The 12894-nt window shown below is 37.1% G+C and overlaps 1 protein-coding gene across 6 annotated transcripts in view; it reads right to left on the bottom strand.

Annotated features, from left to right (window-relative positions):
* Window positions 1-2017: 2017 nt before the first annotated feature.
* The window catches only part of Tdrd1 (tudor domain containing 1), a 37153-nt gene continuing 26276 nt past the window's right edge, over window positions 2018-12894 (bottom strand). For 2 of the 6 annotated variants that reach the window (XM_076834650.1, XM_076834652.1), the window contains 9 exons: window positions 12294-12404; window positions 11389-11559; window positions 9535-9810; window positions 8523-8642; window positions 6996-7112; window positions 4068-4235; window positions 2838-3065; window positions 2191-2237; window positions 2018-2110 (listed from right to left, as the gene is read on the bottom strand). In XM_076834650.1, coding sequence (XP_076690765.1) covers window positions 2018-2110; window positions 2191-2237; window positions 2838-3065; window positions 4068-4235; window positions 6996-7112; window positions 8523-8642; window positions 9535-9810; window positions 11389-11559; window positions 12294-12404 — 1331 coding nt within the window. The remainder of the gene's footprint in view (window positions 2111-2190; window positions 2238-2837; window positions 3066-4067; window positions 4236-6995; window positions 7113-8522; window positions 8643-9534; window positions 9811-11388; window positions 11560-12293; window positions 12405-12894) is intronic. The other 4 variants (XM_076834653.1, XM_076834655.1, XM_076834651.1 and 1 more) reach the window with 3 other exon arrangements.

Raw genomic sequence — 12894 nt, 5'->3', positions numbered from 1 at the left:
CAAGCAAAAATGGAGGCAAAAAAAAGGTCATTAAAGAAAAATAAAAGGTTCCATTATAACATACACAAGATGCAAAGCTTTTTCTCAAGTCTAGTTTTCATTGTTTCCTTTGTCATGTTTATTTCCAAAAGACACTGTGCCTGAAAGAGAAAAATCAACCATAGTTATACCTTATATAAAAGCTCAATTACTATGGTTCTTAATTTCTATTTTAAGCACAAGCAAACCAAACATTCACCTTCAACTGAAACTGCACATTTAAATCAAATCTGTCAGTTAAAAAAGCTCACCACCAGTGAGTAGAGCTGTTCATACTACCCTTCACAAATAAAAAACAGCTGCTGGCACTCTCCTTCAAACATAAAAATTATTTGATATTAACTTGTATGTTAAAGAATTTATCACTTTTGAGCAATATATTTCAAAATGTTATGTTCTGATCACCCACCAAAGCACCCCTATTTTGACAATTTACAATTATCAACTGATAAATTCCTCCAAAGATGATATAATACTTACCTTTTTAAAATATTCTCTCTTCCCCTAGGAAGACTAATATAAGAGTAAATATTCAACTGTGTTTGCTTAAGCAACTGTGTATGCAATTTTTTCTAGTATAACCCTCTAATTTTATGTCCTATAGAAGTGATCTAATCTATAAAGATGCTGTAGCACAACATGCAGACTGCAGTCAAGGGCAATAGAGAGAACTCAGCTTTTAGGCATAAATGCTAGTCTGCAGGCTGTGTACATGATCTTGTGCATCTGGGAACCCCAGCTTCCTCATCCTTAAAATGAGGTCTATTTTCATTTGAAGGGTACTGTGGAGATCAAGCATGTGACTTTGTGTACACAAAAAAAGCAGCCGATACTAAAGCTTAATGTATTAGAAAGACTTGAAAGTTATAATTGCAACTGTTAAGTCATCACTTACTAGAAACAACCCAAAATTTGCAAAGGAAATAAATTTTGAGAATCAAAACCGTTGTTCCTGCATTAATGACATTGAGCTTACAATGCAGCTTACTTTCTTAAAAACATACACAATAAGTACATTAGCATATGGGAAATGTTTGAACACTGTTGGTTCCTACCTGAGAGCAACCACACCCACAAGACAACCACAAAGAACAGCCTCTTGGGCGATCTTCAAATGGCCCAACAAAAATCACACTTGGACTAATCAAAGCTCAGGCACGAAGTGAACAAAGATCCTTGGCTTTTGTTACATCAACCCAATTATATCAATTACAAGGAGGACAATTCCATTTTGATCATAAGTTTTAATTACCATTTATCATAGAGTAATTTCTGAGAGCAATCTTAGGACAAAGGGTCCCAGATAGTCAAAAAGTGGGGGAACTACCAGGTTAGAGTCAGCAATATTTTCTTTAAACACTGGAGTCACCTACAGCCCAAAGAGGAGGCAATGTTTCATTTTAAAAGGGAACCCGTTTCTGTGCATCAGCATTCCGCTCCACATCCTTCAGGTCCTCTTCACAAAAGGTGCCAGTCTTAATTGTAGTGGTGTGCACTGTGAGGATCTGGGATGATTCAATTTGGGCCATGAGGATTTTGAGGCTAAACCTCACCTCATAACAATCCTCCCACATATCAGTAACAGGGAAAGGGCAGGAGAACCCACAATTTTGGGCTCAGACCCACAAGGAGCATCAGAGGAGAAACATCAGATCAGACCTCGGGATACAGCAAGAGCATCCCAGCCAAACTCAGATCATCACATCTAAAGTAAGGCACGGGGCTGGGGTCGTGGCTCTGTGGTAGAGCCCTTGCCTTACATGTGTGAGGCACTGGATTCAATCCTCAGCACCACATAAAAATAAATGAATAAAACAAAGGTCCACTGACAACTAAAAAAAAAAAAAATTTTTTAAGTAGTTAAGCACAGCTGTCCCAAGAGTCACTCCATCAGCCCCCCTATCCCAACCCCCACCCCCAACAGCACAGCAGCTAACTGGCAATTACAGAAATGGCAAAAACATCAAACTTCACTTACTTAACTTTTTAGCAGTTTTTTCATTTCAATAAATTTATTTTGATTAGTTGGATTGTTTAAAAGGAAGAGAAGAATCTGCTCATGTTTTTCAACCTATGGATGAGAAAGAAAACAGTAGTTTCATTTCTGAAACTGTTAAGAACATACATCTACTTAAAGGAAATTTTACCCACTTGTTTCTGCAACTGTGTACAGCAGCAATTCATCCTGTGCATCTTTTCTAAAAGAAAAAAAAGAAAGCTATTAGGTAATATCCAACATGAACAACAAGAAAAACCTAGATCTCAACAGATATCTATCTGCCCCTATGGCTGGGTTCCAAATACAGAGAACGCAATCCACCCATCTGGGCTTCAATGTTTTATCTACTTCTTGTAACCAGGTATTTTTCTGTTTAACACAAATTAACACCCACACTGCAAGGGTCAGATCCTATCACCACCTATAGGGGACCTCTGTTGGGCAAGGACAGTTCTGCCAAACACTGTAGAAATACCAGGATAAGCCAATCCCAAACTTGAGTTCCCATTTTGAGTAGGATCAAAAGTGAACCTGAAGGAAGGCCTGGGCAGAATGTGAGACACTTCAAAGCTTAACTCCCAGAACAATGCTGCTGAGCTGCCCTATGGACTCCCTGGAACAGGACTGCTCCCGCCAAGGTGGCCCCTGAGGTGGCAACGGAGCCCTTCTAAGGGATTTATGGAGGAGGTGGTGGTAGCAACTGTGGCCACACAGAATGAGGAAGATCAGGTCAACTAAAGTGACCATCTCTGCTCCTGGTTACACTTACATCTGGTATTAATCACACCTGAAGAAATACCTTTATTTAAAGCACTTTGCTTTTTAGATGTGATGTTTTTTGCCAGCCCATACATCACCAGCTTATCAGCCACATTGACAGTACCATTCTCAGAACACTTCTCCACCGACACTGTATGAACATTCTTAATAATTCCTTTCACGGAAAGCATTACATTCTGATTCAACATGAAATTTTTTAGTAGCTCTATCATTAATTGAGAACAGCTTCCATTCAACTCCATCAGTCCTGCAAAAAAAAAAAATTGAAGATTAATTTTTTTTTTGGTACCAGGGATTAAACCTAGGAGTGCTTAACCACTGAGCCACATCCCAGCCTTTTTATTTTGAGACAGGGTCTCACTAAGGGCTTCAGTAAGTTGCTGAGGCTGGCCTTGAACTTGTGATCCTCCTGTCTCAGAATCCCCCAGCCACTAGGATTACAGGTATGTGCCATTGTACCCGATAATTTTCAAGTCCCTTTTTAAAGACTATAGTTAGATAAATTAGCTAAGGATAATAAACAAAAGGCTTTCTGACTTTGGCTGGTTTAGGTATTTTTTGATGTAATATTGCTATTGCATTAGAAAATTCAAATTTACTCAACAAATAACTATGGATGACCCCGAGCACTAATCTAGCCTTAGGGGCACAAAACAGGAACAATGTTTGCTCTGAATGTTCCAATGGGGAACATCTTTATCCAGTGATAAAGAATTTCCTAATTCTTGAGCAAAACAGACTATAAGTCATCAGTGTGATATTATCCATGAGGTTGCTGAGTAAAAAGACCAGGAATAAGAGTAAAAAGCTACTTTAAACATTTCAGTTCACTTTACTCAAATTCCAACTGGAGCTGGAATGTAGTAACCATAGTAAGACAGTCAGGAATGGTGTCATTTGCAATGCCTCCGGTCCCTAAGGAGAGCTGTGACAAGGCAGCAAGACCCTGGATGAGGGGTCAGACCACCTTGGTTCATCTTGCCCCAGGCACTTCTAGAACTTTTCCAGAGGGGGTAAAATAATCTCTGAAACTCAACGCTCTGAAAATAAGCCATATAACAAAGACAGACCATCTGAGATAGTTTTTGTGAGAGTTAAAAAACAAAGAATGTGAAATTTCTTTGAAAACTCTTGACATTTAGAAATTTGAGCAATTACTTAAAATACACAACTGATTCAGACTCAGAGATATGAAACAAAGAGAAAAACAATCTCACAAGACACACAAAGTGGAAACTGATTTATCTACCTTCAAGTGAACATTTAATGATTTGGAAAGGGAGCTCCAGGTGGCTGGCAGCAATTGGCTGGACTCTGGAAAGAGGCAGGGTTTCGATGTTCCCATAGTCTGCATAGAGCACTTTCACATCAGTGTCTGATATCCCCAGAACAACCGCACGGTACCAGAAATCATCACCTGAAAACAGAATAGACGCTTAGCTGAGAAGTTCAGTCAACAATCCCTCCTACCTCAGATGCCTTTTCATAAATTACATTCACATCACTTAAAAATTCATGCCAAGGTTTATGGTTAGAGTCCAGCTTTACTTCTATTCCTTCCAAATCCTACTAAAAAGACAATGGGATTTTTGTTTTTAATCATAAGGACAGTGACCAAAAGAGAAACTCACATAATACCAGAAGTTTGGAAAACAGATGTATGAATGGAAATGATTTATCAGATCCATGGTAGCTTAGCCAAAGCTGGGGGTCAGGCAGTAGCCCAGTTTGTACCTCAAATCCTCAGACCCCAAGGCTTAATAACTGGTGCTACTCATTCAAAAGCAGGAGTAAAGATAGAGCTGGGAATGAGGCCATTATAATATCTATTTTTAAAGTTACTAAAAAGCTTTATGCTCACATGTTTTAATACAGCTTCACATACCTTTCTGAAATGGTTCCAGACAATGGAACTGTAGAAGACTAGAGATTCCTCTTCCAGAGAGACCATGTGGTGGGGAACGTGAGACTGAGCAGAGGAGGAAGAGTTTGCTAAGAACTGGAGCACTCTGGGCAGCAGACAACCAGCTCAGGTGAGAACATGTCCAGCTGCCAAACCTGGCAGTGCCCAGTGCAATGGCAGAGCCAGATCAACCTGCTCAAGACTGATAGTGGACCAGCTACTCAGAAAGAAATCCCCAAAGAACTGCACAGTTCCATCTTAGACATGTGAATAACAAGGGATCACCACAGAGTTGAAGATGTGCCATAGGAGCGCAAAAGAGACAAAACAGGACTTTGGAGAAACAATGAAAATTGAAAGAACAAAAGTAATATCCTTGGAGAAATGACACTCGTTTCTTAAAATAAGAACAGAACAGTATTAAACATATGCACACACACACCTGAAAAATCAAAAGACACTGGAACTAGAAATGTGGTATCTGAAATGAAAATCTCAATGAGGAAAGCTGGAAGTTGAAATTGAGGAGGTCTCTTGAAAAAGAGAAAAGAATAAAAGAGAAAACAAAAATTGAGCAGAAGATTTCAAGTCCAACATTAGAAAACAAAAGAAGGGAATAAAAGCATTGATTCAGGAAAATTCAGAAAAACTGAAGCCCATAAATTTCTGGACTTAAGGTTCCACTGAGTGCCCAGTGCAAAGGTACAAAGAAAGCACCACACACCAAGCTGTACTGCGCATTTCAAATACAAGAGGAGGATACTGAAGGTTCCAGAGAGGATTAAAACTATGTACAAAGTTGGGAAAGTCTGTGATAATGCCTACCTTTTGATAAAAAACACCAAAGCTAAAACACAATAGAAGCAATGCTTTCAAAATTTCAAGGGGAAAATGACTTCTAATCTAGAATCACACACAGACAAGCTACTGATCAACTGTTAAAGACTTTTTCAAACATAGGAGATAAGAAATTTATCTTACTCACACCCCTTCACAGATTCTGAAAGATAAGATCCACCTTAATACTGGAGTAAAATCAAAAGGGAAATAAGGTGAAAGCAATCAAGTTGAGCTGAGAGAAGGAGAAATCCAGTTAACAGAGGGGAGTGCTGAAACAATCTTCAAAGCTCAATGGGGAAGAGAAATCCCAAGAGGACAGCAACAGGCTGGAGGACAAGCAGCCTGGATAGGAGCAGGGCTGAAGTGGAATAAAAGTTGATCAAGTACACAAAGAGTTCTTGGAGGGAATTTATGCTAATACAGAGAACTGGAGATAGGGAAAGTATAACACATTAACAACAGAAGTTGCAAATGAGAACCAGAATCATGGACTACAGCATGGCTCGGCTCTTTATCAAGTCATCCATCATAAATACTTATTTAACTAAAAATCACAACTTCTATTGGGAAGCAAAAGAGGGGAAGGGGGCGGTGCAAATCCAGTTGTCATACAAAAGAAAACCAAAACTAGGTAGTGACTTCAGCAAGGTGAAAGTGTAGCAGGTTCATGCCCTTCCCGACCAAAGCAACAATATGGTACCACCTAAGAACAGAAGTTCCCTTGGGACTCAGGCAGGTGGTTTTAAGACCCCAGGAGCCTAAGTCTGAGGAGGGTTGCTCTGGGAAGGCTGACCTGAGCCCCAATCCTGCTACTGATCAACAGCAGCCCTGTTCCCCTGTGAACTCAGCTCTAGCACTGCTGGGCTGCCTTCTTGCCACCAGGCCCATCTGCCTGAAAAATGGCAGGAGCCATGCCCACCCAGGCCCTAGTAACAGACCCTACATGGACCCTAAAAGGTCTGGTAAACTGGCTGCAGTCCCACTTCACCTCAATTCTAGAAACAAGCCAGAATAGTGTTATTTGCTAGCAACGGCAATCTGTTAACATGAAATACTAAACCTGAGTGGTTGAAGTGGACTATAATCAATCAGTCTTGACTTCCTGAGGCCATTCATTCTTCTTCCAGTAAATTCATATATTGTAAATTCACATTCACATATAAATATAGAAGGACTGTACATCCTTAATGTTATTGATCCACCATAGTAGAGTATGGTTACCTGTAAGTACTGACATATTTGTGTAGTTTGCCTAAAAATAATCTACAAAGCACAGAAATGCTGAATGACCAATATAGGAATTAAATTCACAAATCTGTATTTCTTCTCTAACCAAATGAAACATGCATCTAATATATCAAAATCTACAAAATCTCACAAAAAGGGAACACACTAAACATTTTTCCTTTAATATTTTACCTAAAAGAAACTTACTTGTATATTTGGCACAGCATGCATCTCCAATTCTTGGTCTGTAGGACAGATGGCTTTTCTGAGCATTGCAATATTCTAACAATTCAGCTGTTAATATACACAGTTTTTCTTGATTTTCTAAAAGAAATAGAAGCAATCTCTTGTGCAAAACTTTCCAATGCTATTATTAATAGTATATAAAATACAGAGTCTAATAAAAATCCTTTGCATATTTAAAATACACACTATATACAAATATATAACAAATATTACACAAACATATATATATGTGTGTATGTGTGTGTGTGCGCGCGCGCGCACATGTGTGCATACGAGCATGTGTGTGGAGAGCTTGTACCAGGGATCGAACCCAGAAGTGCTCTACTATTGGGCTAAATCCTCCACCCCTTTTTATTTTGAGACAGGTTCTTGCTAAATTGCCCAGGCTGGCCTTGAACTTACAATGCCCCTGCCTCTGCCTTCTGAGCAGCTGGTATTGCAGGTGTGTGGCACTATGCCTGGTTACATTACATTTTCAAAATAAATATATCCACTATTGGTTGCCTTTTGCAGAAGGAATGCAAAACTCGGAGGAGGTGTGAAAGAAACCTATGAAGGGCCCATTTCTTGATCAGGTGGTTTACATTCATGTGTTCACTCCATGAATCTTATTAAGCTGTGCTTTATGACAGTTAAGTGTACTTTTCAGTGTGCTATACTCAATAAAATCATCCTGAATGTTATTTCCAATTCATTATGCCATATGTGGTCAGGATCAAATAACCCTGAATCCCTGCTTTTTACAATATGAATTAAAAATGGTTTTTGTAATACTGGAGATAAATTTAAGAATTTATTGGTATTACTACAATTCTTTTATTGGTATTACAATTCTAGGTCTGCCGATATGAAAGAAAGGTTTGGTTTTTCCAGCTTTTAATTATTTCAGCTACAAATTATTTCAATGGACACTACCAACTTGAACCCAATTCACCTTCAGATACTAAGAATAATTTCACATACACTTAAGAGATCCTCAATTGTAAACTTCCATGAAACGAAGAAAAGGAAAATTAAAAATCATTTCAACATGCATTTTCTTCATGATTATCTCCAGTATATTTCAAGTTTCTAAGATATGACAAAATATGATTAGGAATTTATTACTAAGTCTTTCAATAAATTTGAAGTGGTTTTGGTTCAAACTCAAAGATTGTAGGAAGTAAGCTCAGTAAATACAATTCAGTATAGATAACATGATATTAAATAAAAAATTATATGATAATTAAGGGAACTGGTTTTAGTATAAAAAGCTGTAGGTTTTCAGGGCCAGGCCACTGAGAGGGTGATAGATGCAGGATGCTCCCTTTCTGTTCACATCTTTGCTTTTGGAACTAAACTTGCCCTAAGTCATTATGATCAATTCTTCCTTAAAAATCATCACCCACCTCTTCTTCCCTTCACTTCCTGAGGAGTTCACGATGATCACTTTCATTGCACAGCTTAAAAGAGGAGAATAAACATGTGTTGATCCGTTTGGTTCCTTACCTGGCATCTCATCTGGGATAGCATAAAACAGGTTTGGGTTTATGATTTCTAGTATGCTTGCTTGCACAGTTTTATTTACTGGCAATTCTATAGTCTTCCAATTCTCTGCTGAAGAGGTGGCTGAAGTCATAAAACACAGGTTTTGCATTAAATAGATAAAATTTTATTCTTCTTTCCCAGTAATTTATTAGTTCAAATCAATCTGTTCATCAACTGCTGATTATCAGCATCCCAAATTCCCAAAAAGAAAAATCTCTATTTCACAAAACAATCTATTCAATTTAAGGGATTATATGGACACTATTAAAAAAAAAAAGTTCAGTCTATAATGAGAATCCTTGAACTATTACACTCCTGAAGAACATTTATGTAGTATATTTAATATAATTCTTCAAATTTTCTCAAACATTCACCTGATAACTAAAAAATGAGTACAATGTTTGCTCAATTAAAAATATTTCAATAAATATGGAGCTTAATAACCAATTATTAATCTATACTCACAAAGCTAATCTCTACAGGAAAAATTGTGTAATTTAAGATAGAAGAATTTTCATAGCCTACAAAAACAAAGGCTAATACAAATTTAAATAACACATGATTTAAAAGGAGAAACGGAGAAATGATATTCAACCAAATTAAGTGCATGTAAGAATAGATCATAATGAATTCCACTTTATGTATAAATATAATGTACCAGTTAAAATAAATAATAAATAGATCAGAGAAGAAAGGAAGGGAGGGCAGGTGAAGTAAGAAATGAAATGGAACAGGGGCTGGGGTTGTGGCTCAGCGGTAGAGCACTCGCCTAGAACGTGCGAGGCACTGGGTTCAATCCTCAGCACCACATAAAAATATAAATAAAATAAAGGTATTGTGTCCAACTAAGAAAAAAAATTTAAAAAAAAGAAATGAAATGGAACAAATCATGTTGTATGAACATATGGATACATCACAATAATCTCCACTATTATATATAATTATAATTTTAAAAAAGGGAAAGAAGTATTACCTTGAAGCCCCTGGGTGTCAATTTGATGATTACATTTATTAACAGGTCTATTATTTGGCACGTCCTTGTGTGGGGAACCAGCTTTTAAAACCAGATGTTCATTAATAAGTACATCACTGATTATTCTGGGATAGGAAGTGGAAAGATCAGTGAGTTCAACTCCCACCCCCTTTTCAGTGATTTCAACCACTCTGGCTTGGAGTTTTATCCCTGCAACACACATCTGAAATCTTGCTATGGTTTCTTTAGTCCAGTGTTTGTTTCTAGGCTGTATATCTGGAAAATAAGAACAGCAATAAAAAGAATCCAATGCATAAGCTGAATTTTTGCTTCCATAGTAATAGCCAGGGATGGGTCCTTGCCATTCCATTCAGCAATTCTGAGTAACTGCTTACCCTGTTCAATTATCTATCTATCTATCTATCTATCTATCTATCTATCTGTAATTCAGCCATAGAACTGAATTACAGGTTCAGTTTAGAGGGCTTGTTAAAAACAGATTTCTGTCCAGCCATAAGGGCTCATGCTGTAATCCCAGTGGCTAGGGAGGGTGAAGCAGGAGGACTGAAAGTTCAAAGTTGGCCTCAGTAACTTAGCCAGACCCGACTGCTTGCCTAGCATGTGTGAGGCACTGGGTTCAATTTTTAGCACCACATATAATAAAATAAAGGTTCATTGATAATTAAAAAATATTTTTTAAAAAAGAAATATACTTATTGTATAGAAGGAAAACAGACAAAAGATAAGATGATCATCTATGGTTTCTAACATATACTATTAACATTTTGAAATCGAAACTTCCAAAAAGTAACTGGGACTTTAGGTTTTGCACCACTGTGCCTGGCTGCTTCCAGTTTTTATGTGCAGATGGAAAAACATGTGTGTATTCACACACACATAGACACACATATTCTAGGAAATGTTTATAAATCAGACATATGATGGTTCACATCTGTAATCCCAGCTACTTGGGAGGCTGAGTCAGAAGGACTGAAAATTCTAGGCAAGTCTGGCCAATTTAGTGAGATTCTGTTTCAAAACAAAAAGGGCTGAGCATGTAGTTTGGTGGTAGAGTGCTTGTCAACTAGCTCTTGCAAGGTCAGGGATCAATCTCCAGCACTGAAAAATAGTAACAGTGAATATAGGTATAATGCCAAGTACAGTTAAGAGCTTTATATTTTTATCTCATTTATTCAATTCTGAGGAAGGCAATATTCTTTTCGGGACAAGGAAATGAAAGCACAGAAAGTTTAAATAATTTGCTTAAATGTCACAGTCATTAAGTGGCAGAGATGACTCTAGAGTCTGTTCTCTGCATCACATTGCTGTCTTGCATCTCTTTTTAAACTTGCATTTTTCACTTACATCACAATCTTCCTGTTAACAATTTTGTTTCATTTTTATGACAGAATGCAAACACGTAAGTGGAACTCTGAATGTCTAAACATTAATCTATCCTCACAACAACCCTATAAAACAAGTACGATCACTAGCCATTATACAGATTATCATTTAGCCAACCTATTACTGATGCTGTTTTGCTATCAGTAAAGCAGCAGTGTAATGTATTTCCTTGAAGCTGAACTTTGTGCCATTCCCAAAGTGCTTTGGAATAAATTACTAGAAATAAAGTTGCTAAATCAAAATTCTTAACATTTGAGGCTCTTAAGGAAATTCTGCAAAATGCCTTCAGGAGGCTCTTGTGTTTTCACTCCTGTCACTAGAAAGCAGCAGCCACCACCCTTGTCTGACATCAACTCCAGACATCCCTCACATAAAATGTTACAACTATAGCTGTAACTATATATCCTGAGTATTAGACAACAGCTGATAAAAATTTTATTCTATACAAACCTGCTAACCAACACTGTATCCCTTGAAATGGAAGTTGTAAAAATTTTGATGGTATCATTTGGAGTTCATCTGTAGTAACTTCCTCGGCGTTTCCATAATCTACAAAGTGCACTTTGACGTTTCCACTTGGTAAAATGTCCTTGACCAAAGCACGATACCAGTTACCATCGCCTGGATTTAACACAAAGTTGGTGATGTGGAACACTTCCCTTCTGTTAATGTCTGAAGGTTTTATCTTGGGGGGAAAATACCTTTACATAAAGTGCTAATAAGTCTGCTCTTTTTCCCAGATTTTCACTAAAAATCCCTAGACTCAGATTTTTCAAAATCCATTTTTAGAATTATCTTCAAAACTTTTGCAGTACCACAATTTTATATCTGATATTAAGATTTCATTCATAAGCTAGCCAAAAAGCAGAACTGTGAAAGTGGAGGTAAAACTTGAACATTCTTGTTAATGATAAAGGCTTATAATACTTACTACTAATGGCTTAGTTTGCTTTACCTGTTACTTGGCTAAATAACATTAAAAATAATAGAGAAATTCTTGCAATCAAACTCTGGCAAATGTGTTCCAATGCATTCTTTTCAAAATTATCTATCTATCTATCTATCTATCTGTAATTCAGCCAGAACAAACAACCACCTTGTATTAAACAGCTCTTTTACTAACTTAATTTAATATCAGAAATTCTGGAAAGAAAAGCATTGAAATAATGTTTATCAAGGTTTTAGCAAGAACGTGTCATTTGGAGTTACTAAAAGGAAAAACACTTGACATCTGAAGCACTCATTTAATTTTGGTTATGAGAAACGTGCTTTAAAACTAGAAATAAAATACACACTAAAAATGAAAGCTGAAAGTCAAGAAACAAAAGATTCTAATAGTCAAAATGACAGCTTACCTGTAAAAAATGCACAACAAGGTTGCCCTATTTCTGCCTTGAAACCATTCGACAACTTCTGCTGGCAATATTCTGCTAATGATTTATTCAAATCATCGAGCTTCTTTAAAGCTAAAAATAAAACACATGTATAGCATTCAATACTAAAAATAAATACCAACACAAATTTTCCTTTAAAGTCAGAAAATGTTTTGATCACAAAAACCTTTTTCAAACAACCATTAAGTGCACCAAATATTTTTTCTTACCAAAAAATTATTAAGCAAGAAGTCATTGTTAATACTCTCAATCCAATACCAAGGACTTACTGGGCAGAGACACAATCCTACAGCATTATCATCAGTATACCAACATGAGCTCTGCAGGTGACAGGAAACATGACATAACCCTACATAAAGCTATATAAAAACTGTCCTGGAAAGAGTAAACATAGTTATTAAATTGACAGCAAAGTTAATAGGTGCTGAGGAAGAGCTCATGAGCTCTTCCTGCTAGAGGCTTTACAGAGAAGTGCAGAACATTTGCTAGAAAGCAAAGGATATTCTAAAAGCAGAAGCAGCTCTGAGACACAGTACAGAACTACAGAATTAGGCAACCAAAA

The sequence above is a fragment of the Callospermophilus lateralis genome, chromosome 15 (assembly GCF_048772815.1).
Source record: "Callospermophilus lateralis isolate mCalLat2 chromosome 15, mCalLat2.hap1, whole genome shotgun sequence".
NCBI classification, from domain to species: domain Eukaryota; kingdom Metazoa; phylum Chordata; class Mammalia; order Rodentia; family Sciuridae; genus Callospermophilus; species Callospermophilus lateralis.
This window is presented reverse-complemented; position numbering and strand designations above follow the sequence as displayed.